The 25,636-nt window shown below is 44.3% G+C and overlaps 2 protein-coding genes across 4 annotated transcripts in view; one reads left to right on the top strand and one right to left on the bottom strand.

Annotated features, from left to right (window-relative positions):
* The first annotated feature begins 2,571 nt into the window (after window positions 1-2,571).
* On the top strand, window positions 2,572-18,149 carry LOC121569563 (tubulin gamma-1 chain). Its single transcript, XM_041880636.1, has 11 exons — window positions 2,572-2,766; window positions 2,984-3,096; window positions 3,641-3,808; window positions 4,015-4,083; window positions 7,456-7,535; window positions 7,819-7,945; window positions 9,046-9,132; window positions 13,970-14,119; window positions 15,998-16,150; window positions 16,462-16,623; window positions 16,917-18,149. The coding sequence occupies exons 1-11, from the start codon at window positions 2,718-2,720 to the stop codon at window positions 17,112-17,114; spliced, it is 1,356 nt and encodes a 451-aa protein (XP_041736570.1). The 5' UTR covers window positions 2,572-2,717; the 3' UTR covers window positions 17,115-18,149.
* Window positions 18,150-18,695: 546 nt separating this feature from the next.
* Window positions 18,696-25,636, bottom strand: part of LOC121569564 (unconventional myosin-X) — a 50,371-nt gene continuing 43,430 nt past the window's right edge. For all 3 annotated transcript variants that reach the window (XM_041880639.2, XM_041880638.2, XM_041880640.2), the window contains 4 exons: window positions 24,255-24,375; window positions 23,191-23,682; window positions 22,777-22,968; window positions 18,696-21,279 (listed from right to left, as the gene is read on the bottom strand). In XM_041880639.2, coding sequence (XP_041736573.1) covers window positions 21,106-21,279; window positions 22,777-22,968; window positions 23,191-23,682; window positions 24,255-24,375 — 979 coding nt within the window. In that variant the 3' untranslated portion in view covers window positions 18,696-21,105. The remainder of the gene's footprint in view (window positions 21,280-22,776; window positions 22,969-23,190; window positions 23,683-24,254; window positions 24,376-25,636) is intronic.

Below are 25,636 nucleotides of genomic sequence, written 5' to 3' on the forward strand. Positions count from 1 at the left end.
TGTGAATGGCATTCCAATAACCAGATTGAGGAAATCTAAAATCAGTCAATTTTGTAAAATATCGTGTACTTACACTTTACTATCACCATCATCAGACATCACACTGTACAGCAGTTGCAATGAAACCATGCATGCAGTATGTCTCATATTCTATAATTACAGCTAGATCTTCATGTATGAATGAGTTTTAACTGAAGTTGGTAAAACATTTCCATACACTTTAGAAGATTTATAGAAAAACACAATGTTTGTATTTTGCAACAAATCAGATGCCACGTAAATAAAGTAGCTGGATTATTGCGAATATAAGGATGAATGTCAGTGCAGTTTCTTTTCGAAACGGAAGCAAACGGAACGAAACGGGGAGGGACCTACCTGAGTTTGTCCAATAGAAACTCTCGTTCCGTTTTGCAACTGTTTGGATAATGATTACACCCCTGATCCCATGTTTAATGTGGGGTACTGCTCATCGTAAATAACGTAAATACTTATTCTTCGATAAGGTTTAACGGCAGTTGACATCCCAAAAAGTTTGCATTACCGCCACCTACTAGACTGGAGTATAACGCCATTATATTTTGCTTGAAAATAAAAAATAAATCAACAAATACCCTTACCATCTAACCCTACACTCACTAACAATCCACCACCCTACTCCACAATTTAACTCTATATGGTCCTACCTCAGGCCAACAGCCTTTAAAGGACGGGACACCACCACTCAACCCCCCCCCAACTCTTCTGAAGTCAAGTCTCATACACCCAAATACCTATCTGCAGCTGCCACCACAACTTCACTTTTCTGTGACTTACGCTCCATCCCTGCAGTACAGTTGATAACCATTGCTATAAACGCTAAAAATCCAATCTTACTGAAGCATATATCACTTGTTGGCCTATCCCTCTGTACTGGTACAGATCTACTACTTACACTACTCATTTTTTACATTCACATTTTAGTCATTTAGCAGACACTCTTATCCAGAGCGACTTACAGGAGCAATTAGGGTTAAGTGCCTTGCTCAAGGGCACATCGACAGTTTTTTCACCTAGTCGGCTCGGGGATTAGAACCAGCGACCTTTCAGTTACTGGCACAACACTCTTAACCCCTAAGCTACTCCTCTCAGGATCCCTCCCCTTTGACCCATCTTCCTGTACTTTCTTCACTGCCTCAGCATATGACAACTTCTGCACTACTCTAACCCTGGAAACCTCAACATGCCTCTCTCGCACCGGACATTTCTGATCCCCAGCTCCATGGGCACCCCTACAATTAACATATACCACTACTTTCCCCAATGCTACACATTCCTTTGTCTAATGCCCTTCTGCACACTTCTCACACTTAGGAACCTCCCTACATACTGCTGCCACATGCCCATAAGCTTGACACCTGTAACAACGTAATGTATTCGGCACAAAAGCTGGTACAGGTTAACAAAAATCCTAACATCACTTTGTCAGGCAAAGACTCAACATCAACACTCAAAAGAACAACCAACAACTCTTCTGTTTCACCTCTCACTTCACCCTGTCTGCGTCGCACCAAACGACAAGCATCACAAACATTGGGAATCTTCCCCTTCAATTGGTCAACTTTCACATTTACTGCTACCCCAGTAATCACTCCTTTCAATGGCGCCATTTTTTTTTTTTTTAGAGCAAAACAATTTACATCTCTTGTCCCCATTCGTTTAACGCGGAGCGCCTGCTCCCTCTGACCAGTAGAGAAACAAACAATTATCACCAGACCACTTCTGGTTACCTTCACCGATTCCACAGCACCCAACTCTGTTTTCATCCACCCTGAAACCACAAATGGATCAGTCAAAAGGCAAGGGTCCACCTACCGTCACAAACTCATCTTTATCCTAACCCTCCGTGCAAGCCTCGGGCTCTGAGAACTTCACCACACCTACCCCCTCCGATATTTCGCCCTCACTCATTTCCATTTCTCCTCCTGTATTCAATCCGGCGTACAGCTCACTCTGCTTAAAATTTCTACCATTCTTATTTAGTAACATAAATAGGGGTGAAAGGCATGGCAATCTATGTGGAAAACATTCTACACCCAGGGACATGTGATTGCTGATTATTGTTGTTTGAAATTCTAATGTTATGTAGCCTTGCACGTAAATCTATTCCTGCACAATGTCTGCGCAATATTGATGTTTTCACTATGGTCACACATAATGAAATAGCCTAATTTAAATACGATATTAGAGCTATTTAATTATATCCAGACAATTTCGAAAAAGTCCATTATTTATTTAATTGTAGTAAATTATAATATACTTCTATTCACAACAATTATGCCAAGCTATTTTACTCAACTCCTACAATTTGTTGAATGCAGCACTAAAATGTTCTTAGTAGTACAGGATTAGATAGGAGGGTTTAGTTTCTCTTAATGTTTGGTGCTTTATTCATTAGTCTGTAAACTGTGATTGACTGCACAATCCAGTACAGTAGGTGGCGGCATGCACCTATAACGTTTGTTTGCGGAACGCTGTAATATTATAGAAGAAGAAGATGAACGTAAGCATGCGCATTGCCGCAAATGCCGTTTGCCATTGTGACTCCATTTATGCAGTATTTCGTGTTGTTTCCAAGCGGGAAGCAGCAGGCAGGTCAGCAACATCAACACGGTGGTCGGTTAGACAGCAGTCTGTTCGATTATAGACTTCGCTGGTAGGGGATCTACTAAAAGAGGAATATGCCCCGAGAAATCATAACACTTCAACTTGGCCAATGTGGAAACCAAAGTACGGTGAAGTCTTTCCCTTGCTACAAATTATTAGCTAGTCAGCTAGCTAGCACACGTACCTAACGTTAGCAACTTGTATGCATAGCAATGCTAGCCAACAGCTAGGCTAAGGCTAGTAGTAAAATAACAACTACTGGACATGCACGTATCATGCCAGGATCATGCATGGTTTGGTGTTGTAACTAAATGCATCTTATTTCCTCTCTCTGTTGCAGTTGGTTTTGAGTTTTGGAAACAACTCTGTGCAGAGCATGGCATCAGTCCGGAGGGGATTGTGGAGGAGTTCGCCACAGAGGGCACTGACAGGAAGGATGTCTTCTTCTATCAGGTACACAACATCATTAGCTAGCTAGATAAGTAGGTCAGGTTCCTATCCCGGATATGGACCCATGGGGAGAGAGTGCATCTAGGCATCGCATCTTATCTCCTTGTTGTATCCTTCTCAACCGTATTGGAGAAGTTCCAAGGTCCTTCCCCTCAAACCGTCTTCTCCAATGTGTTTTGAGAAGGAAACGAGAAGCAAGGATGTGAGGAAGGGCGATAGACTAGAGGGAATTCTCTCCTCTCTGTCTATTGGTCCTGATGTGGGATAGGCAGGTTGCCAGATTTAGCTTCAAACCAAAGTACAGTACATGACAGTTATCCACTGACAACACAGACATGGCCATATGTGGTGCAGTAGCGAATTAGACATGAAGCATGCATCACGGACTTTACCATTATTCCCCACTAGATGGAGCAGTCTAATAACTTATGGCAGTCAGCATTCACCATGTTACTGTGATCAGGTCACCAGACCACTATTATTATTGTGTGTGCTTTGCTTTCTGTACATCAAGTACAAGTAAGCCTTACCTCTATATGATCCACAGGCAGACGATGAACACTACATCCCCCGTGCTGTTTTGTTGGATCTGGAGCCCAGGGTGATCCACTCCATCCTGAACTCCCCCTACGCCAACCTGTACAACCCAGAGAACATCTACCTATCTGAGCACGGAGGAGGTGCAGGGAACAACTGGGCCAGCGGCTTCTCACAGGTGACTATATGGACCATGTTGTTGGTTGTACCTGGACCTGAGGCTAAAGGACAGGGTCCAAGTAGAGAACAAAAAGCTTCAGCCTTGAGGCGAATAATGCATATTTAGTAGAAGTTTGGCTATGTTATTATTATTTGTAAAAAAATGTTTGCAACTATTATTTAGGTGAATGAAATCTGGAATAATGCATGACTTGTCGTTTGCAGGGTGAGAAAATCCATGAAGAGATCTTTGATATCATCGACAGAGAGGCGGACGGCAGCGACAGCTTGGAGGCAAGCCCACTCTTTCTCAGTCTCTGATTGGTCCATAGAACATATGGGGCGAAAGCTGAGGTGTAAGCTGGCCTGAGTTTGGAAGCGTTCCAACAATTCTCCATCTCATACACACACACTGCACTGACTGCATATCCTGCCTCACATGAGGATAACTTTGGAAGGAGAAACTGAAAATGGGAGGAGATTATCCAGAATGAAACACTTCCTGATTGCCTCCATATGTGACTGACTGACGTGTGAAACGAATATAGGTTTTTCTGTTATTTTTTCCTCATTCTCTTCAGTTGTGCTGTGGTGGAAAGCATGCTTTCTTTGGCGATATAATGGGTAACTTAATAGAGAATACATGTAAAATGGGAGCCCACACATGTCATCTTAAAACTAGTAAATGCTCTGTTATTTCAAGCCTTTTCTAAAAACGTTCCTCAACTGCCAGCTGTAAGGTTGCCTCCCTTAAAACAACACGACTTTCCCCATGGAAGTCTGTGTAATTTCTGTTGCCCATACTCTTTATGACCCCACATTATTATTTAGTGTGTATGGACATGTGCGTTTCAGTGTGTGTGAGATAGGGCAGGGTGTGGCATGCCATGTTGGGTGGTAATAGCTGAACTGGAGTAGAAGGCTGTCTAGGGGAGGGAGAGAGACTATTTGTGGGGTGGGACTGCCCTCCCACCTCTAGGCTGGGTGGAGAGTGGGAGGCAGAAACACGTGTCGTGTATATACTGGCACAGTACAATATATACAGCTACTTAACCTGATAATAAAGTCTAAAATGTAGGTATTTATCATGAGATTATACCAAGAAATATTAAAATCCCACCTTTCTGGTAAAAATAGTTATACATTGCTGAGGTGTACTCACTTTTGAGGACACAAGCTCAAGGACATAGTGAAAATATGAAATATATGATTTAGTTCATATTCAGCAAAAGTTGATGAATAGGGCTTGAAATGACTGATATGCTTTCTAAATATAGTAACAATCAAATTATAAAACAACTATAATATTTCACTTTCCTTTTAACTGTAAAATAGATCTGATAATATTTAGTGACAGTAAACAGTGCTAGTAAATGATGCTCAACCTGTCTTCATCATAAGGGAGGTTTCTGAGTCAAAGGTAGACAAGGTGATTAGCTCACTAAAGAACTCTAAAGCCAAAGATGTGTTTGGGATGGACTCTACCTTTCTTAAAAACTACAAAGAGTCACTCATTGGCCCCATTACTAAGGTCACCAACACATCTATTGGTCTCGGGGTGTTTCCAAGGGTATGGAAGTCGGCCATAATAACGGCCATCTTTAAATCTGGCGACCCTGCTGACGTGAGTAACTACAGGCCCATTAGTATACTACCTGTGGTGTCAAAGGTTGTTGAAAAGTGTGTAGCAGAACAACTGATTGCCCACCTCAACAACAGCCCCTTCACATTACATTCCATGCAGTTTGGCTTCAGAGCGAAACACTCCACAGAAATGGCCAACTGCTTTTTTCTGGAAAATGTGAAGTCCAAGATGGACAAAGGGGGCGTTGTTGGGGCTGTGTTTCTGGACCTAAGGAAGGCTTTTGATACTGTTAACCATGAGATTCTCATCACAAAATTGTCCAAGTTCAACTTTTCCCCGATGCCTTGAGATGGATGAAATCATACCTTGAAGGCAGAACTCAGTGTGTCAGAGTGAGCAATGAGCTGTCGCCCACTCTTAGCTATGATGTGGGTGTGCCCCAAGGGTCAATACTGGGGGCCCCTCCTGTTCAGCCTGTACATTAATGATCTGCCTTCTGTCTGTACTGGGTCTGAAGTTCAAATGTATGCAGATGATACAGTGATATATGTGCATGCAAAGAGCAAACAACAAGCTGCACAAGAACTCACTACTGTAATGGTCCAGGTTACAAAATGGCTCAGTGACTCGTGTTTGCATCTCAATGTGAAAAAACTGTTTGCATGTTCTTCACAAAGAGGGCAACAGATGCTACTGAGCCAGAAGTCTATGTGTCAGGGGAGAAGCTCCAGGGGGTATCTGATTTTAAGTACCTTGGCATCATACTTGATTCCAACCTCTCTTTTAAAAAGCATGTGAAAAAGGTAATTCAAATAACCAAATTCAACCTAGCTAATTTCCGATTTATACGAAATTGTTTGACTACAGAGGTAGCAAAACTGTACTTCAAATCTATGATACTCCCCCACTTAACATACTGCTTGACTAGTTGGGCCCAAGCTTGCTGTACAACAGTAAGACCTATTCAGTCTGTCTACAAACAGGCTCTCAAAGTGCTTGATAGGAAGCCCAATAGCCATCATCACTGTCACATCCTTAGAAAGCATGAGCTCCTGAGTTGGGAAAATCTTGTGCAATACACCGATGCATGTCTTGTATTCAAGATCCTAAATGGCTTGGCTCCCCCTCCACTCAGTATTTTTGTTAAACAGAAAACCCAAACATATGGTAGCAGATCCACAAGGTCTGCCATGAGAGGTGACTGTGTAGTTCCCCTAAGGAAAAGCACCTTTAGTAAATCTGCTTTTTCTGTGAGAGCTTCCCATGTCTGGAATACACTGCCATCAGACACACACAACTGCACCACATATCACACTTTCACAAAATGCTTGAAGACATGGCTAAAGGTCAATCAGATTTGTGAACATGGTCCCTAGCTGTGTGTTGCCGCTTTCCATGTCTGTTGTCTGTAACTTGTGAGGTGTGGAAACACTTTGTTGCTTTTATGAATTTTGTTTTGCTGCTTTTTGTTCTATGTTGCTCGGTCTGTATGCTACGTCTTGTTTGTCCTATGTTGCTATGTCTGTATGCTATGTCTTGTTCTATGTTGTTATTGTCTATATTGTAATTGTTTTTAATAACCTGCCCAGGGACTGCGGTTGAAAATTAGCCGGCTGGCTAAAACCGGCACTTTTACTGAAACGTTGATTAATGTGCACTGTCCCTGTAAAAATAAATAAACTCAAACTCAAACAAACAGTACAAAATAGTCACCATTTCATAGAACTGGTCAACGCAGAGACGACACTCAAATGCCTGCCGACTTCATTACGACTTCAGCTTTAAGCAGTGAGGACTGTGACCAAGAGAAAGTGTTTTGTTTCTACCAAGATAAAGTTGTTTCAATTCTACGAAATGCTTTTGTATTGTATTTTCATGTCCGGAGGTTTAAACCCCTGTGTGCACATCAGTGAGATGAAACATGCATCAATAGAAGTGTATGGGTGTCAGCTGTAGTGCGGTAGTGACGCACTGAGCCAGAGGAAATTTATAATTTGTCTGGATAGGCCAAAAAATTAGAGACGTTTTAATCTTTTCACCCAAAGCAGTGGAATTAAGATGGTTCTGTTTCTCTGTTGCAGGGTTTTGTCCTGTGTCACTCCATCGCTGGGGGAACCGGGTCCGGGCTGGGATCCTACCTGCTGGAGAGGCTCAATGACAGGTCTGAAAACACACACACACACAGGGAGGCTGAATTTCCACATGGAGATGAGGTGGTCTCTCATTCTGTCTGACTGCTGTAATGTTAGTAGGCCTGTAATATATGGAGTAGAAACTCTCACCTAATTCTAACCATAATTGTTCCAGCCTCCATTAGAGAGATAATATTCTCTCCCTGGGGGAACCTTTAGTTTTCCACTGTTGTTGGACCTTTTTCTGTGGCCTGGTGTGTGATTTCTTTTTTTCTTCTTCTTCTTCTGTGTGTGTGTGTGTGTGTTGGCCAGGTACCCTAAGAAGCTGGTGCAGACCTACTCTGTGTTCCCTAACCAGGATGAGATGAGCGACGTGGTGGTGCAGCCCTACAACTCACTGCTCACACTCAAGAGGCTCACCCAGAACGCAGACTGTGTGGTGAGCAAGAAATACACACACATCTGCGGACACACACACTCACACACACTCTCATCTGTGCTTCTTGCCTTCGTCTGGCTACAGTGGTGTGGGGAATACACAAGGTTATTTCCTGGAATCAAATCCATGCACATAAAATTACCATACAACATCAGAGTTTTTCGAGAACGTCCTTTTGTGTCGTTAAAATGTGATTAAAAAAGGGAGAAACAGGAGTAGACAAGATGTGCCAGTTCCACACTGTCCTTTTGTCGTTGAAAGTTACACAAACATCATGTCCAAAATGGTACTGTTTCTTCATCCCCAAAAACACCACAGGATGGGGACGGACAAGACTCATCACTTGCCCCTGTACCCCCCAACTCTCAACATACTCAGTGTGGTGTCAAAAGCCATAAGTGTCACTCTGCCTCAGGCAAGCTCCATGGCCAAGTCCGCTCTTAGAGAGAGGGAGGAAGTTGAACTAGGAGCCACAGGGCCTGTATAACATTAATACTTTTTTATGACCATCGCTGCCGGCAGGCAAACACGCTGGTGTGTATGACTAATTTTTATTATATTTTTTATTTCACCTTTATTTATTTATTAATAATGAGGCAGTGTTGGTGGACATTTACATCTCTGGATGATTACATCTTTGCTGCCTGGGATTGATGATTGTATTAGTTCCTGAGATGCTCTGACAGCCTAATAATGTTTCCCCTCTCCAATATCTACTTCCTCCTGCAGGAGTTTACATAAGGGCCTCTACTCAGGCTTATTGGGTTAGCCCCACAGCTAATAGAATCTATGTGGAGAAGAATTGGTTCCCCTGTTAGTGACGCACAGTGTGTGCCTCTCTGCTTCAGTTCTCACACAGCAGCACACTGTCTACTCTGCTTTACCCATTAAGAGTGACTGGAGGACTGGATCAAAGCCCACTGTTAACTAGTCTCTACCGCACAGCATCTCTCTCTTGACTCTCAGTTTCCCCAAATTCTAAAGTCAGATTCTAAAGCCCCCCTCCTCCCTTGCTGTCTTTCTGTGGAAATCTCAATCTTCTGACCTCACGTCTACATATCCCTCTCATTCTGTTTCTCTTTTTGACTTGTGTGTGTCAGGTGGTACTGGACAACACTGCTCTGAACCGCATCGCCACCGACAGGCTGCACATTCAGAACCCCTCCTTCTCTCAGATCAACCAGCTGGTGAGTGATTGACACCTGCCACTCAGGTGCCAGCTCCACCTCCTTCCCTAGTGGTGTTCTCAATCTCCAGGTTCTAGATCACTAGACTCCTGAGAGGAGAAAGTGTTTCTATACAGAGGTATTTTGATAGCCTGGTCCTAGATCTGTTTGTGGTGTATTGCCAAGTCGGCACAAACTGAACTGGGACCAGGCTACTGTTTTATAGCCTACTGACCGTAACCCAGAATTTATTAGACAAATATAGAGAGAGTGTATGCGTGAATATAGAGAGAGTGTATGCATCACACTGTTAGCCAGAATGTCCTGAGGATTAAACAAAACTAGTTAGACTAGTTACTCCTCACACTTTAACTGTCAAACTGGATCTCACACTCCCTAGAAATTGTTGTTGAATGAACACCCAGTAGTTGTTAAAAAAAAATGTGTCAAATATTTCTACATCCCTAGGGCTGTGGCGGTCATGGAATTTGGATGACTGTAATCGGCCAGACAAATGACTACGGACACTGTAATAACCGGTCAATTGTATAATAAATAAAAAATGTCCCCTTTCCTCTGCTCCTGACTGCATGTGCTGCCATATAAATATAATTAATAGAATAGGTGTCCCCATTCAAGTCAATGGTGGCATAATTGGTTGACTGGCGGCTATTGCGAGTGTACCCATAGGAGCAAAGCAGGAAGTAAATGAAGGAAGTAAAAGCAGGAAGTGTACCCATCAATATGTGCTGTGATTTGTTGATTCAACTCAACTGACATTACAAAAAATACATTCCATTGCATGGGCCACATCAGTTAACATAATTTGAATGAACATTCTACATTACCATGGAAATTATTGCATCACAATACCAGGCAGCGGATTGCGAGTGTACCCATGAGTTTACCAGTCAAATTGCCAGGGTTAGAGGTTCCAAACCTGTTCTATTCATTATATTTATATGTGTGCTGCTTCTGTTGCAGGGAGGGGGGCACTGTCTAGGCAACCAAAGACTCTTTTGCTACAACACCTTGCTTGTTTCAGCAAGGAGCAAAAAAATTTCATCATGTTGTTAAGAGTCCATGTTACCACAGAAACACTCAGCCTCACAAATGCCCGGCCATTCCGTCTTCAGTCAGCTGTTCATTCCCCCAAAAAATAATATTTAAACGGTTATGCCGGTTATTTTCATGACTGTTTTCATCTATAACCGTCGTATATACGGTTGTGCCAGCCCTATATATATCCCTCGCTAGCTAATGTTCTAACCATACGATCTCATATAGCATTATTATTGTTATTTTTCTACAGCAAATCAGCTCCAAGTGATACAATTTTTGGAAATCTGTTCCAAAGTATTCCCACGCATAATAGAGAGATACTGTATATGTGATCGTATACAAATGTAAGCATGGTTTGAAATGATTGTTTTAGTCAAACATATCTGTTTGGGCTTCTTGCGGTCAATTTGCAGTCTACAAATGATTTGTAATTATGTTCCGGCCCCCTGACCATCCACTCAAGAAAAAATTGTCACGCGGCTGAATCTCAAATCAAATCAAATCAAATCAAATCAAATTTTATTGGTCACATGCGCCGAATACAACAGGTGCAGACATTACAGTGAAATGCTTACTTACAGCCCTTAACCAACAGTGCATTTATTTTAAACAAAAAAGTAAGAATAAAACAACAACAAAAAAGTGTTGAGAAAAAAAGAGCAGAAGTAAAATAAAGTGACAGTAGGGAGGCTATATATACAGTAAAATAAAGTGACAGTAGGGAGGCTATATATACAGGGGGGTACCGTTGCATTGTCAATGTGCGGGGGCACCGGCTAGTTGAGGTAGTTGAGGTAATATGTACATGTGGGTAGAGTTAAAGTGACTATGCATAAATACTTAACAGAGTAGCAGCAGCGTAAAAAGGATGGGGTGGGGGGGGCAGTGCAAATAGTCCGGGTAGCCATGATTAGCTGTTCAGGAGTCTTATGGCTTGGGGGGTAGAAGCTGTTGAGAAGTCTTTTGGACCTAGACTTGGCACTCCGGTACCGCTTGCCGTGCGGTAGCAGAGAGAACAGTCTATGACTAGGGTGGCTGGAGTCTTTGACAATTTTGAGGGGCCTTCCTCTGACACCGCCTGAGTATAGAGGTCCTGGATGGCAGGGAGCTTTGCCCCAGTGATGTACTGGGCCGTACGCACTACCCTCTGTAGTGCCTTGCGGTCAGAGGCCAAGCAGTTGCCATACCAGGCGGTGATGCAACCAGTCAGGATGCTCTCGATGGTGCAGCTGTAGAATTTTTTGAGGATCTGAGGACCCATGCCAAATCTTTTTAGTCTCCTGAGGGGGAATAGGCTTTGTCGTGCCCTCTTCACGACTGTCTTGGTGTGTTTGGACCATGATAGTTCGTTGGTGATGTGGACACCAAGGAACTTGAAGCTCTCAACCTGTTCCACTACAGCCCCGTCGATGAGAATGGGGGGCGTGCTCAGTCCTCTTTTTTTTTCCTGTAGTCCACAATCATCTCCTTTGTCTTGGTCACGTTGAGGGAGAGGTTGTTGTCCTGGCACCACACGGCCAGATCTCTGACCTCCTCCCTATAGGCTGTCTCATCGTTGTCGGTGATCAGGCCTACCACTGTTGTGTCGTCGGCAAACTTAATGATGGTGTTGGAGTCGTGCCTAGCCATGCAGTCATGGGTGAACAGAGAGTACAGGAGGGGACTGAGCACGCACCCCTGAGGGGCCCCCGTGTTGAGGATCAGTGTGGCAGATGTGTTGTTACCTACCCTTACCACCTGGGGGCGGCCCGTCAGGAAGTCCAGGATCCAGTTGCAGAGGGAGGTGTTTAGTCCCAGGATCCTTAGCTTAGTGATGAGCTTAGAGGGCACTATGGTGTTGAATGCTGAGCTGTAGTCAATGAATAGCATTCTCACGTAGGTGTTCCTCTTGTCCAGGTGGGAAAGGGCAGTGTGGAGTGCGATAGAGATTGCATCATCTGTGGATCTGTTGGGGGCGGTATGCAAATTGGAGTGGGTCTAGGGTTTCTGGGATTATGCTGTTGATGTGAGCCATGACCAGTCTTTCAAAGCACTTCATGGCTACAGACGTCAGTGCTACGGGTCGGTAGTCATTTAGGCAGGTTATCTTAGAGTTCTTGGGCACGGGGACTATGGTGGTCTGCTTGAAACATGTTGGTATTACAGACTCAGTCAGGGACATGTTGAAAATGTCAGTGAAGACACTTGCCAGTTGGTCAGCACATGCTCGGAGTACACGTCCTGGTAATCCGTCTGGCCCTGCGGCCTTGTGAATGTTGACCTGCTTAAAAGTCTTACTCACATCGGCTACGGAGAGCGTGATCACATAGTCGTCCGGAACAGCTGGTGCTCTCATGCATGCTTCAGTGTTGCTTGCCTCAAGCGAGCATAGAAGTGGTTTAGCTCGTCTGGTAGGCTTGTGTCACTGGGCAGCTCGCGGCTGTGCTTCCCTTTGTAGTCTGTAATAGTTTTCAAGCCCTGCCACATCCGACGAGCGTCAGAGCCAGTGTAGTATGATTCAATCTTAGACCTGTATTGACTCTTTGCCTGTTTGATGGTTCGTAGGAGGTCATAGCGGGATTTCTTATAAGCGTCCGGGTTAGAGTCCCGTTCCTTGAAAGCGGCAGCTCTACCCTTTAGCTCAGTGCGGATGTTTCCTGTAATCCATGGCTTCTGGTTGGGGTATGTACGTACGGTCACTGTGGGGACGACATCATCGATGCACTTATTGATGAAGCCAGTGACTGATGTGGTGTACTCCTCAATGCTGTCTGAAGAATCCCGGAACATGTTCCAGTCTGTGCTAGCAAAACAGTCCTGTAGCTTAGCATCTGCGTCATCTGACCACTTTTTTATTAGCCGAATCACTGGTGCTTCCTGCTTCAGTTTTTGCTTATAAGCAGGAATCAGGAGGATAGAGTTATGGTCAGATTTGCCAAATGGAGGGCGAGGGAGAGCTTTGTATGCGTCTCTGTGTGTGGAGTAAAGGTGGTCTAGAGTTTTTTCCCCTCTGGTTGCACATTTAACATGCTGGTAGAAGTGAGGTAGAACGGATTTAAGTTTCCCTGCATTAAAGTCCCCGGCTACTAGGAGCGCTGCATCTGGATGAGCGTTTTCCTGTTGATTAATGGCCTTGTACAACTCATTCAGTGCAATCTTAATGCCAGCATTGGTTTGTGGTGGTAAATAGACAGCTATGAAAAATATAGATGAAAACTCTCTTGGTAAATAGTGTGGTCTACAGCTTATCATAAGATACTCTACCTCAGGCGAGCAAAACCTCCAGACTTCCTTAGTATTTGATTTTGTGCACCAGCTGTTGTTTACAAATATACAGAGACCGCCACCCCTCGTCTTACCGGAGTTTGCCGTTCTGTCCTGCCGATGTAGCGTATAGCCTGCTAGCTGAATGTTGTCATTGTTGTCGTTCAGCCACGACTCCGTAAAACATAAGATATTACAGTTTTTAATGTCCCGTTGGTAGGATAACCGTAATCTTAAATCGTCAATTTTATTCTCAAAAGATTGAACATTGGCTAATAGGATTGATGGGAGAGGCAGTTTACTCGTTCGCCGTCGAATCCTTACAAGGCACCCGGATCTGCGTCCACGATATCTCCGTCTCTTCCTCACGCGAATGACGGGGATCTGGGCCTTGTCGGGAGTCTAGGTGATGATCCCTGTCATATAGGCTGCATGTCTTCTGACCACTTCTGACCACACTCCTGGTGACTGCCCTACAGAAAATGACAAGATAACAGAAATAAAAACGGACAAGAGTAATTATGACAACTGAAGGTTCTCTTTCTCTCCACAGGTTTCCACCATCATGTCAGCCAGCACAACCACCCTGCGTTACCCTGGATACATGAACAACGACCTGATTGGTCTGATCGCCTCTCTCATCCCCACGCCCCGCCTTCACTTCCTCATGACTGGCTACACACCGCTCACCACTGACCAATCGGTAAGTAGTTCTCAGTGACCGCGTAGTACGTCATGGTACTTTCAAGACAACTGGGAACTCTGAAAAAATCATGATTACAGTGATCTTCAGGTTGGAAAGTCGGAGCTCTATAAAGATGCCAGAATTTCCGACTTGGAATTCCGAGTTGGATGACCTTTCCCAAAAAATTCCCTGTTTTCTTGAACGCACTGAAGTCGTAAGTGAGATTTACGAGTTTCCAGTTCCCAGTTGTTTTGAACTGGGCATCAATGCCTTTAGAATTAGTGTTACCGCAGCATTACTTGTAATAAGATATCATTAGGTGGAACTTGCGAAGCAAAAGTCCCAACTTTAAATCTTCGTCATACTTCTTTTTATTCTTCTTCTTCTGCACGCTACTCCTCTTACACAGTTTCAAAAAAAAAATGTTTTCTTCTTTTTGTTAATCTTCATTCATTTTAATGGGACTGTTTTCAACATTCTAAAGCTCCCCATTGTGACATCATCACTTCCAACATTCATTGTAAACAATGCAACTTTTGACACAAATCAGCTATTTTGACCACTTTGCCAACAACTTAGGCAAAAAGTTAGAGCGTAGACTAGAATGGTAAAGAAAAAAATTTTTTCGAGACCTATCTCCTCTTTCACCGCTTAAGCTATTAACTCCAAACCAATGCTGAGATGTTTAGACTGACCCTACTTAGATTGCTTGTCAAAAGATATTTGATACTATATATACTTTTTGAACTATAACCATTTTAGAATGTGCATAAATTAACATGGGTTTTAATGAGAACTGTAAGGAGGTTACAATTCAAAGTGGTCCTGCTGCTTGGCCAATTAAGCTACAAGACCAACTAAAAAAATCCTAACTATCCTATTCTTTTCAAAGATTTATCAACTATAACTATACATATTTGCATAAAATAACTATCCAACAGTAACTATTGAACCGTTCAAGCTAGAGACAGACACCAAACCAACTTTCACATTTTCAGGCTATCCTAACTTTTAATTTACCGACCTTTCAACTATAACCAGTCACCAACATTGCTGCTGCAGACCACTGCTATAATGTATTTCAAAACCATACATACTCTAAAACAAGCTAGCAAACACACCACATTTTCTTCAGGAAATGTACTTTTCAAATTTCACTGTTAGCCTAAATAATTTATTTATTAGAACTACAGCTAGCTATTAGGAGGTCTACATACAAATCTATTCTACGTAGTTCTTTAACTACCATCAAAATACTTTTAAAGAGCTGTCATCACAAGATGCACCATCATATTTGTCTCCCCAAATAATAGCCTAAAACGTTTTAATCATTACATCATCATTCAACTAAAATCAAACTTCATTTACACTGAACGTTTTACAAAAGTATATTGTGCATCTATCTGAAACCCAGTTGCTTTGCTTTCCTAAGAGTGTTGTCCACATTATCCTGCTTTTTATTCCATCTTCTGACAGAGGATCACTTTGTCTTGTCTTTTTTTCCTTTTAGTTTTCACACGCAACAGTTTAGTTTAGACATTTTTGTGATTTAACTGCCCCACGATCCAAAGTAATATGGGTGACATAGTAGTCATAGTAATCAGACCAATTATTTTATTGCATTTAACTTTGACTATATGTAACTGCTTTGCTTTAAATAGTAAAGTAACCCTTCTTAAACTACCACAAAAATACTTTTAAAGAGTTAAAGCAAGTCCCACCAATTGTACTTCATCTAGTTTAGCTTAATCTCGGTTCTTGAAAACACAGATCTTGACTGAGTTATCTGAGTATCTGCTGATTCATCTTCTTTTAAAAACATTTGGTGAACAAAGCATTCCTGTCATAGATGAATATGCGTGCTTATACAGGCCCTCTCCTTTGTGTCTCTCCCAGGTGGCCAGTGTGAGGAAGACCACGGTGCTGGATGTGATGCGGAGGCTGCTGCAGCCCAAGAACGTCATGGTGTCCACAGGCAGGGACAGACAGACCAACCACTGCTACATTGCCATCCTCAACATCATCCAGGGAGAGGTGGACCCCACCCAGGTGTGTGCGTGTGTATATTTGCATGAGACTGAATGTGTGCTGGCTCAGTGTTAATTTTTTTATACGTTAAAAAAAATCATAAAACGTTGTCTAATCAAAGTGAAGTCTTTAACTACGGATGAGATAAAAAAAGTTCAGTATTTGTTCATGAGCTGATTTCTCTGCTTATTTTGGATGTTATAAAGGAGATGGCTGAGGACCAAGTGGATATTGTAATGGGCTTGTGGTGGTGTGTAAACATATTGGTCCAAACATTTTAGCAATATCAATACTTTCCATAAATTGATACAATCCTGTTTGTGTGAGTGCAGGTCCACAAGAGCCTGCAGAGGATCCGGGAGCGTAAGCTGGCCAGTTTCATCCCCTGGGGTCCAGCCAGCATCCAGGTGGCTTTGTCTAGGAAGTCCCCGTACCTACCTTCCGCCCACCGCGTCAGCGGCCTGATGATGGCCAATCACACCAGCATCTCCTGTGTAAGCTCCGCCCCTCATTCTCATTACAGGTTCTAAAGGTTGCCTACTAGGAGTAGGGTGCCTTGTGCAAAAATATTTGAAAAAGAGACAAAACTATAATAGATTTCAATGGCAAAACACTTCATGGGTTGGTGATAAATGTCGAGTATTTTTGGTATCCTCCTAACCCACACAGTGAGACTGAGGGAGTAGGCAGGAAGTGACTAATATGAGTTATATGTCATGTATTGATGTAATATATTCACTGCTACAAGTTCACTGGATGCCCTTTCTCTTCTCTTCCTCCATTGCAGCTGTTCGAGCGGACTTGCAAGCAGTACGACAAACTGCGAAAGCGTGAGGCCTTCCTGGAGCAGTTCCGCAAGGAGGACATCTTCAAGGAAAACTTTGACGAGCTGGACAACTCCCGCGAGGTGGTGCAGCAGCTCATCGACGAGTACAGTGCTGCCACGCGGCCCGACTACATCTCCTGGGGAACTCAGGAGCAGTGAGGACAGACACCCCTTTCACATGACATGGGTCCCTCCCTCAAGACACCCCTGTCACATGACATGGGTCTGGTCCCCCTCTATAGCCCAACCAGGGAAAGATAGGGCTGAGCTAGTTGCCTCCCTGCCTCATCCATATGGAGAAAAGTTCATCCCTGCTGCTTTTCTTCCCTCTATTCTATCCTTAAGCTCTGTTTGGGAGTTAAACCAACACTTCAATCTGTGTGCCTGTATCCAATCCCCACTGATGGTTATGAATAGTAGTGAATGACTAGTCTTCTCTCTGTCTCTCTCTCATGCAGGATTCCAAAACAACCCCTACCCCTAGACACTTCATGGATAGTAGATCCGAAAGGATCAAATGGGTATCAGCTCCATCTGATAGGTGGAATTTTCATCATATTGTGCCCAGTGGGTATGGGTTAGGGGTTGATTTGGAATTCTACATCACTCTTTCTCTCTCCTCTCTTCCTGTTCTCGTGTTGCCGTCAGGAGAACTCATCGCCTTGTTTTGCTCTATTTTTATACTGTATAGTAATACTCTGCTTTGGTGCTGTTCCCTTTGCAGTCACACAGACTAACACCAGCCTGAGAAACACTCAAGCGTCATTGAATGGGGACAGAATAAAATGCCTGGTGTGACTTTGTCTTCTTACATTTCTGAAAGGTCTGTGTTATGACACCAGAGCCCATGATAATCAAGCTCTTACAGGATAGTCAAGTCAATAGGCCTCAGCTCAGTTGCTGCTGTACCGTACGTACTTCCCAACACACACTTAAACCAAAATGGCTGTATCAAAAGTATGGCAATGGTCATTGTTATGATACAATTTGATCTATTACATTGTTATGGCAGAGGACAGGCTACTTCTTTACTCTGGTGCCTGTGTGTAAATTAATACTTTCTCTTACTCGAAGCTTGTTAAATTGCATAGCAGCTACAGTTTCCTTTTTCTGTAGCCATTCAAATGTATATACTGTTTCATGTTGAGCTTTGTGTTGTGAAATGATAAAAAAATAAAATAATCTATGAGCATATTCTTCATTGTCATTGGTGGATTTAAGAGTGAGATGTATGCTGCTGGTCATTTAAATGATTGTAATACTATTAGAATGAAAAGTGGTATTTGTTCATTACTGCATCATGAAGTACAATCACTGACATGCAGTCCTTAGAAGTTAGTGTTTGAAGAAGGCATTTTCAGAATACTAAACTTTTCAAGGGTCCCCAAAATAATGCTAGATAAAGCTTTACAACTCACCTGGAGTGTCTGTGTGCCAATAACCCCCTCCCTCCCTCCATCAAATTCTACTACGCTACTTCAGGCCTCATTACCAGAGAGAAATGCAGGCTCACTCAGCGATGCCTGCTCGGTCAAGCAGGTCAAGTCCATTGTGTCAACCTGAGACGCTGACTGTTCAGAAGGGAGAGATTTTAGAAATCTGTCTGGTTGCTGGCGCCAAAATCCACCCCTCTGCCAGGCAGCTCAGGTTGAGAACCTAACAATGGACTATAACCAGGGCATCAATGAGAGTGGCTTTGTTTTTCAGTGATTCTGAGCCTTAACACAACAAACGATATGGTACAATGGTGCTGCTTTTTAATTAATTACACAGTCTTTATAGTTTACTTATTGCACATCCAAGTTAGTTAAACAAACAATACTGCAATTGACTATACACACATTACATACAGAAGGTACCATGCAGCGTACAAACAAGCTTTAAACAAAGCGATCTTTAGTTGGACTCTGTCTTCCTTTTCATAGTTCCACGGAGGGAGGGAGCTCAGAGACAGTGAGCGTAGCTGCCTGCAGCTGCAGTATAAAAAGCGACGGATTGACTTGACAGTGACTGCCTGCATATCGTATGGGCAGGAGGCAGGGCTGGCTGTGCCATGGTGGGTCCTTCCTCCTGAGGCTGCCAGGTACAGGGGGAGGCGGGTTAGGGAAAATAAAATCCCACCACAGCCTGGGTTCCTGACAGATTACTGTATTACAGCAGAACTAAAACTTATACTGACCTAAATTATGTTGGGGTGTAACATTTGATGTGCAACTTTCTAACGTGTATATTCTCTCAAAAAAGCCTATAGCAGAACTTATCTTTGGTCCGTGCTCAAACACGACTTTGGTTATATGAATTAACTTGGACAAAGTCTACCAGCCGAGTAGTGGACACAGAAAGGCAATGTGCTGTGGTTCTGTGGCAATAAGGTAACTTAGGGCTCAATTCAATCTATATCTCTGAATTGTTACAGATTGCGCAATAGAAAGGTCATTTCCGATTGAGCCGACATATACAGCATTTACAGTGAATGCAGTCTCCGCTAATGCAGGAACATTGCCTTTAAATTTCAATCATGCTGTAATGCTGAACTTCCATGATACGGATTGAATAGAGCCCTTAAGCTATATAGGATCACATGGCTGATCAGTACAGTGACTTAATGGATCTAAATGAGAGACATTAATGGGATCATTTCAAAGCCATACAAAAAAACACCAAAATAGCTAGGTCCTCATTTAAGACATATAAAATGGTTGAAATAAAAAACAACACACAATGTGTCACAAAGTGTGTACATAAATAATACTAAGAACGCATCAACAGTCAGGACAGCATTGGTTCTGTATGTAGGCACAGCAGAGAAAAGACAGGGGTCTGCATTGTGGTTGTCATGGTCCATGTTACTGGCTGGGGGTTAGGTGAGTACATCAATGTGCGGATTGAAAACAGCTATCTAAATTTCATCCACACAGAATATGTTCCCCACTGAAACAGAGACTGGGAAATAACAGTTCCACCCTTAATTTGGAGGTACAGGCCTAGGTCAATATTGGATAAAATAACTATTAAAAATGAACAGACAGACATTTAAAATGCTCCTATCAAGTGTTAGCCAAGTGTTAGCCATAGTTTCATGTTGGGGTGATAGCTCAGACAAGCAGCAAGTTGACAAAGGGGGGAAATCAGAGCATTTGGTAGAAACAACAGACAAGGCATAGCCCAAGATCCTGTAGTTTCTGTTACACAGCATTAGGCTGGATCCTTTATAACATCTCGTCCAATCAAAGTGTCCCATCCTGTAGTCTCGTCCAATCAAAGTGTCCCATCCAGTAGTTTCTCCCACCCAGCTGACAGTTCCAGCAGAAGGAGTTCTGTCCTGTACGTGTCCATGACAGCCAGAGTGACTTACTGAGCTCCATCATCTGGTTCCAGTTCAAGTTCACACAGCTTGCTACATCAACAGTTCCAGGTAATGCAAGCCTGGCTGGGGTCTTATGAAAACGGACCCTTTCAGAGTGTGAGAGAGAGAGAGAGTGAAGGGGGAGGTGAAAGTGTGGGTGTGAGTCAGTCCATCTGATTCCAACCCCTCCCCACCTTTCTATTGCATGGGGGATATTCTAGGAAAGGCAGAGAACCACATGTAGAACAACATAGCAGACATGTTCATAGTGCTCCCTAAAGCACTGTTTGTCCTCTGCTCTGCTCCCTGTCTCTAGGTGAGCAGTAGAACTTGTTGGGGAATAGTATATAAACTCTTGTCTCTGGCAACAGTGTGTCTCTCCCTGAAGTATGGCTCTGTGAGTTCTAGGAGATAAGGAGCCACACCTTCGAGTCCCGTGCCTCACGTTGTCGGGGTGCTGGTTCTCCCATGTGAGAACAGAGGTTGTGTGGCAGGATGGGGGAGGTGGAAGGGAGGTGGGGGGGGGTAGTGACACCTCATCAGCACCCACATTGGTTTCTGTGGGTTTCTATCCTCACTTACAAAACAGGCTCCTCCCCTCCCCTCCCCTTCTCGCTCCTTCAGTTGGAAAGCTCAGCGAGGTTTATTTTCACGGATGAGGAGTAAAAACAGCCCTCTCTTTGTTTTGGCTGCGGTGCTGTTCCCAATGGAGGTGGTGGAGGAAGCAGGCACAGGGTCCGCTAGGCTGGGGCTGGGCTCCGAGGGGGCTGCGTGTGAGCTGAGGACAGGGGGAAGGGGCGCTCCTCACACAGGTTGCGAGGGAAGCTCCAGCAGGGTGGGGGTGGGTGTCGGAGGGAGGTGGTGGAAGCCCACCTCGATGGCAGTGCCCTCTGTGATGCTCACCACGTCGTCGCCCCTCCCACGCTGGCGACGGATGGCACTGAAATAGGCATTCATCAGCTGCATGATCTCAGTCAGCTGTGACAGAGAGAGATAGAGAGAACAGATGGAGGGGGAAGAGAGAGAGAACAGAGAAAGGTGGACAGAGAGAGAACAGAACGAGAGAGAGAAAGAGAGAACAGAAATAGAGAGAGAGATAATAGAAGGAGAGAGAGGGAGAGAACAGGAGAGAGAGAGGGAGAGAACAGAAGGAGAGAGAGAGAGAACAGAAGGAGAGCGAGAGAGAGAGAGAGAGAGAGAGAGAGAGAGAGAGAGAGAGAGAGAGAGAGAGAGAGAGAGAGAGAACAGAGAGTCAGACTGGTGACAGTGTGAGGAGTGTCTTTGTGTCTGGCACCATCACAGGAGAGAGGGGAGGGAGGGGAGAGATGATGTCATCCAGCTGCTGCTGGAACAGACACAATCCTCCAGGTATGGTCAGAGCGTGATGTGCCTTGGCACATTCTGCAGCAGCACCGGCACTCACACCACTGGACTGAACTTCAGTAAGACACAATCCTAACAACAAGAAAAGCAGATGGGTATTGCATTTCAACATATTATGTCTGTGTTTCAGCTGGGTTTTATATCTGTCCTGAAGGTCACAGCAAGATATTGCATTAGCTCATGTTGTTGTGTTGGCCACCGGGTCCTAACCTCAATTTACCCAACTACCATCAGTCCATATCTGGCCTTCCATATAACACTATGTGACCTCTGGCCATAACCTTTGCCCTAACTTCAACATGACCCCAGTCCAGTTGTCGACACCAATTTTAACCCTTACTTCAGCTGCTAACCTTGCCTTAACCGTTGACTCCTAGCTTAACCATATCCCCTTTCAAACTAGCTCCTGTTGAACTCCCTGCCCAATCCACTCAAATCCTCTACATTTATGACAGAGCAACGTGAGCCCCATAGTTCAGAAAAGCATCGCCCTCCTTTAGCTGGCCTCCAATTTGCCTGTTCTGCTGCACCAATAAATAAATAAAAGCCACTCTTGTGCCCCGTGAGAGAGAGATCACAGAGAGGGCTTTGTTCCGCGTGGGAAGATGCAAGCAAATCTGCCGGATGAACGGATGATTTGTTCTCACCAAAAAAAAAGAATTAGCTGTTTGGGGAAATATCCAGGTTTCTGGGAAACGTTTTGGGGTAATATTTTAGTCTAACCACTGCAAAGAAAAAAACTCACCCTGGTTGCTATTTAATAACAGGAAGTAAGACTCTTGGTGGTTGACTCTGGTGGCAGAGAGAGGCAGGCTCTCTCGTTTAAGTCGCGATGAATTACTGTTTTTGCACGTGGGTCAGGGAGTTGTGGGTGGAATAATATCATGAGCAGGCAGCTGTTTCAATGACTGTGCACAACGTGTCACCGTGATAAGGAAAGGAGGCCATTCAGCCCAAATGAGGAGAAGAACTGGAGTCAATCAAAGACCTGTTCAGGTTTAATTCCACCTACGGACTCTGCTATGTGTCTATGAATTATAGCTGTATCATCTATACACACAATGCCTCCTACTATGAGCTTTATTCACCCACCTTGGTGGTTTCAAACAGCAGGTCTCGGTCGCCGGCGGTGATTTTGAAGGTGTTGCTGTCGGAGACGCCGTAGGAGCAGATCTGTCCGTAGGGGAAGGACTCCAGAGCGTCTGCCTCACCCTGCCTGTACAGAGACACACACGTCGCTGCCACACCCAGCCACAGCTTCTGAGAGAAACTACCTGTCGAACTCTGGAGAGAGAGAGAGAGCGAGAGAGGGAGAGAGAGAGAAAGAGAGAGGGAGACAGAAAGAGATAGAGAGAGGGAGAGGGAGATGGCGAGACAAAGAGAGTAAGAGTGAGAGAGAGCGAGAGAGAGAGAGAGAGGTGGGGGGGGGGAGAGAGGTCAGTACTATAATCTCTCTTTACATTAAACTCACTTATCTGTGCAGACGGAGAATGGAGATGTACTCACAATATAGAAGTCCACCTCATAGAGGGTGCAGCCAAAGCCAGACCACTGGCGTGCGATGGTGAGGTAGGCAGCCATACTGTCCCTCCTGCTGTACCCAGCCAGGCCCTTCCAGCACTCCACGATGGTGCTCATGATGGCTGCAGCCTCCTCCTTCAGACGGCTGCGTAGCCGCAAGTCCTGCTCCACCTTCTGCTTGTGGGCTGCAGTGGCCGTATGGTTCCACAACGCCCCTCCCAGGAGACCCCCGGGGAAGCGCTGGGGCGGGGGGCAGCCCTGGGCCGGGGGCTGGGTGGCGGGGAGGAGGGCAGGGGGGGCAGAGGGGGGCACGAGGAGCCGGGCCTCCACCATGTGGCTGGGGAAGAGCTCGTCCAGAGGGGGGCAGGGGGAGTGGGTGCTGAAGTCCCCAATCACAGACTGAAGCCGCAGGGCAGCCAGGGTCTGGAGGTCCTCCTCACAGGCTGGGAGCTGACCTCGCACCACCATCTCATGGCACTGTAGGGAGAGAGAGAGGGGGAGAGAAGAAGAGAGACATAGAGGAGGATAGAGAAAGAGAGCATCAGTGAGATTGAGGAAGATGAAGATGGAACGAATTAGGGGAGGGGATTTTTTTTTAAAGAGAGAGAAAAAGAAAGGGGTAAAGAGATGGGGACAATGTGTCAGTAACGCTCTCCCTCCATCCATCATAGTTGTACCCCACCCTGTTTTACTCAGGCCCATAACTCTTTTATAACTCTCCTCAGGAAGAATGTACTAATAGACTCAGCCCTGCCTGGTTGGGCCCGGCCTGGGCTCTCAGCAGTGCAGCCAATTGCCTTACTCATGTTTTTCATGCATTGTGTTTAATTACTATTGTGGATTGCAAGACTTTAACGACTGTTTAATAATGCAGTGAAATACTAGTAATGAGTCACTGGCCAAAGCTATTAAAATGTCTCATTATCATTATTGGAACAGCCACTAATGTCTAATTTCACATTGACAATAACACAGGAAATAGAGGCACCGATCTCTCCCTCTCTCCCCCACCCCCCTCTCTTTCGCTCTCTCTCTGTGAGGTTTTTTACCTGTTCAAAGAGGAAGAGGTACTCGATGCTGTCGACAGATATGGCGTCAGCATCCAGAAGGCAGTAGAGTTTGAAGCAGAGCCTCCACTGGGAGTCTGAGTCTGGCTCTTTGGCAGACAGGCTGGAGAGAGAGAGAGAGAGAGAGAGAGAGAGAGAGAGAGAGAGAGAGAGAGAGAGAGAGAGAGAGAGAGAGAGAGAGAGAGAGAGAGAGAGAGTGAGTGAGAGAGGGAGAGAGGGAGAGAGAGGAGGAGAAGAACAAGGGGTTAGCAGGGGGTCACGGGTGGGAAATAACACATGTGAGAAATTATACACACGTACACACAGACGAGCATGCACACACACACATACGCACACACACATGCATGCATGAGAACTCCCCAACTGGCTGGCCAGGTCATTGTCCCACCACCCCATCCCTTCCTGTCTGTGACATCACCCACCATGTGCTCCAGCGAATGATGACTAACAGCGACTAGCTGCATTTGGTATGTTTACCCTGTCACTCTAGCTCTGTAGACTGTAGACACACACCTCTTAGAACAACACAGACCTTTTATTCCAGCTGAATTCACTCCTTATCTGCGACACTGAGACTTTGCCTTAAACAAGCAAATGACATCAGTGTCACATTGAGTGTACAGTGGCTGCCCTGACTGCAGATAGACAGAAATGGTGACACAAGCCCACTACTTTCCCAGCATGGTTTCAGTGTGTGTTTGACAAATGAGATAGCAAGGTCAGCAGTTATCAGGGACTTGGTTAACTTACAGCATGAGAGCTGGACCACAGGAGAATAAAAACACAAACTACACTATCTGTAGAAACTATGAGAATAGAAAGGTTCAGAACTTTTGTGGTAGGGTTAGGGGAAACTAATAAAGTACAAAATATTGTACAAATTATATATGGGGGATCGGAAATGATGCAGACAATTACATTGATAGAACCCACAATCTATCTGCAATATTAAAGCTGATCTACCCCCTAAAAAAAAAAGTACCCAAAAAAATAAATACACCATCTATCAAAGACTTCAGATTCCTCTATCTGTTGTTCTATGGAACATACAGTTGAAGTCGGAAGTTTACATACACTTAGGTTGGAGTCATTAAAACTCGTTTTTTAACCACTCCACACATTTCTTGTTAACAAACTATAGTTTTGGCAAGTTGGTTAGGACATCTACTTTGTGCATGACACAAGTAATTTTTCCAACAATTGTTTACAGACAGATTATTTCACTTATAATTCACTGTATCACAATTCCAATGGGTCAGAAGTTTGAAGTTGACTGTGCCTTTAAACAGCTTGGAAAATTCCAGAAAATGATGTCATGGCTTTAAATGTCATGGCTTTGAGTCAATTGGAGGTGTACCTGTGGA

Source organism: Coregonus clupeaformis, chromosome 7 (genome assembly GCF_020615455.1).
Source record: "Coregonus clupeaformis isolate EN_2021a chromosome 7, ASM2061545v1, whole genome shotgun sequence".
NCBI lineage: Eukaryota > Metazoa > Chordata > Actinopteri > Salmoniformes > Salmonidae > Coregonus > Coregonus clupeaformis.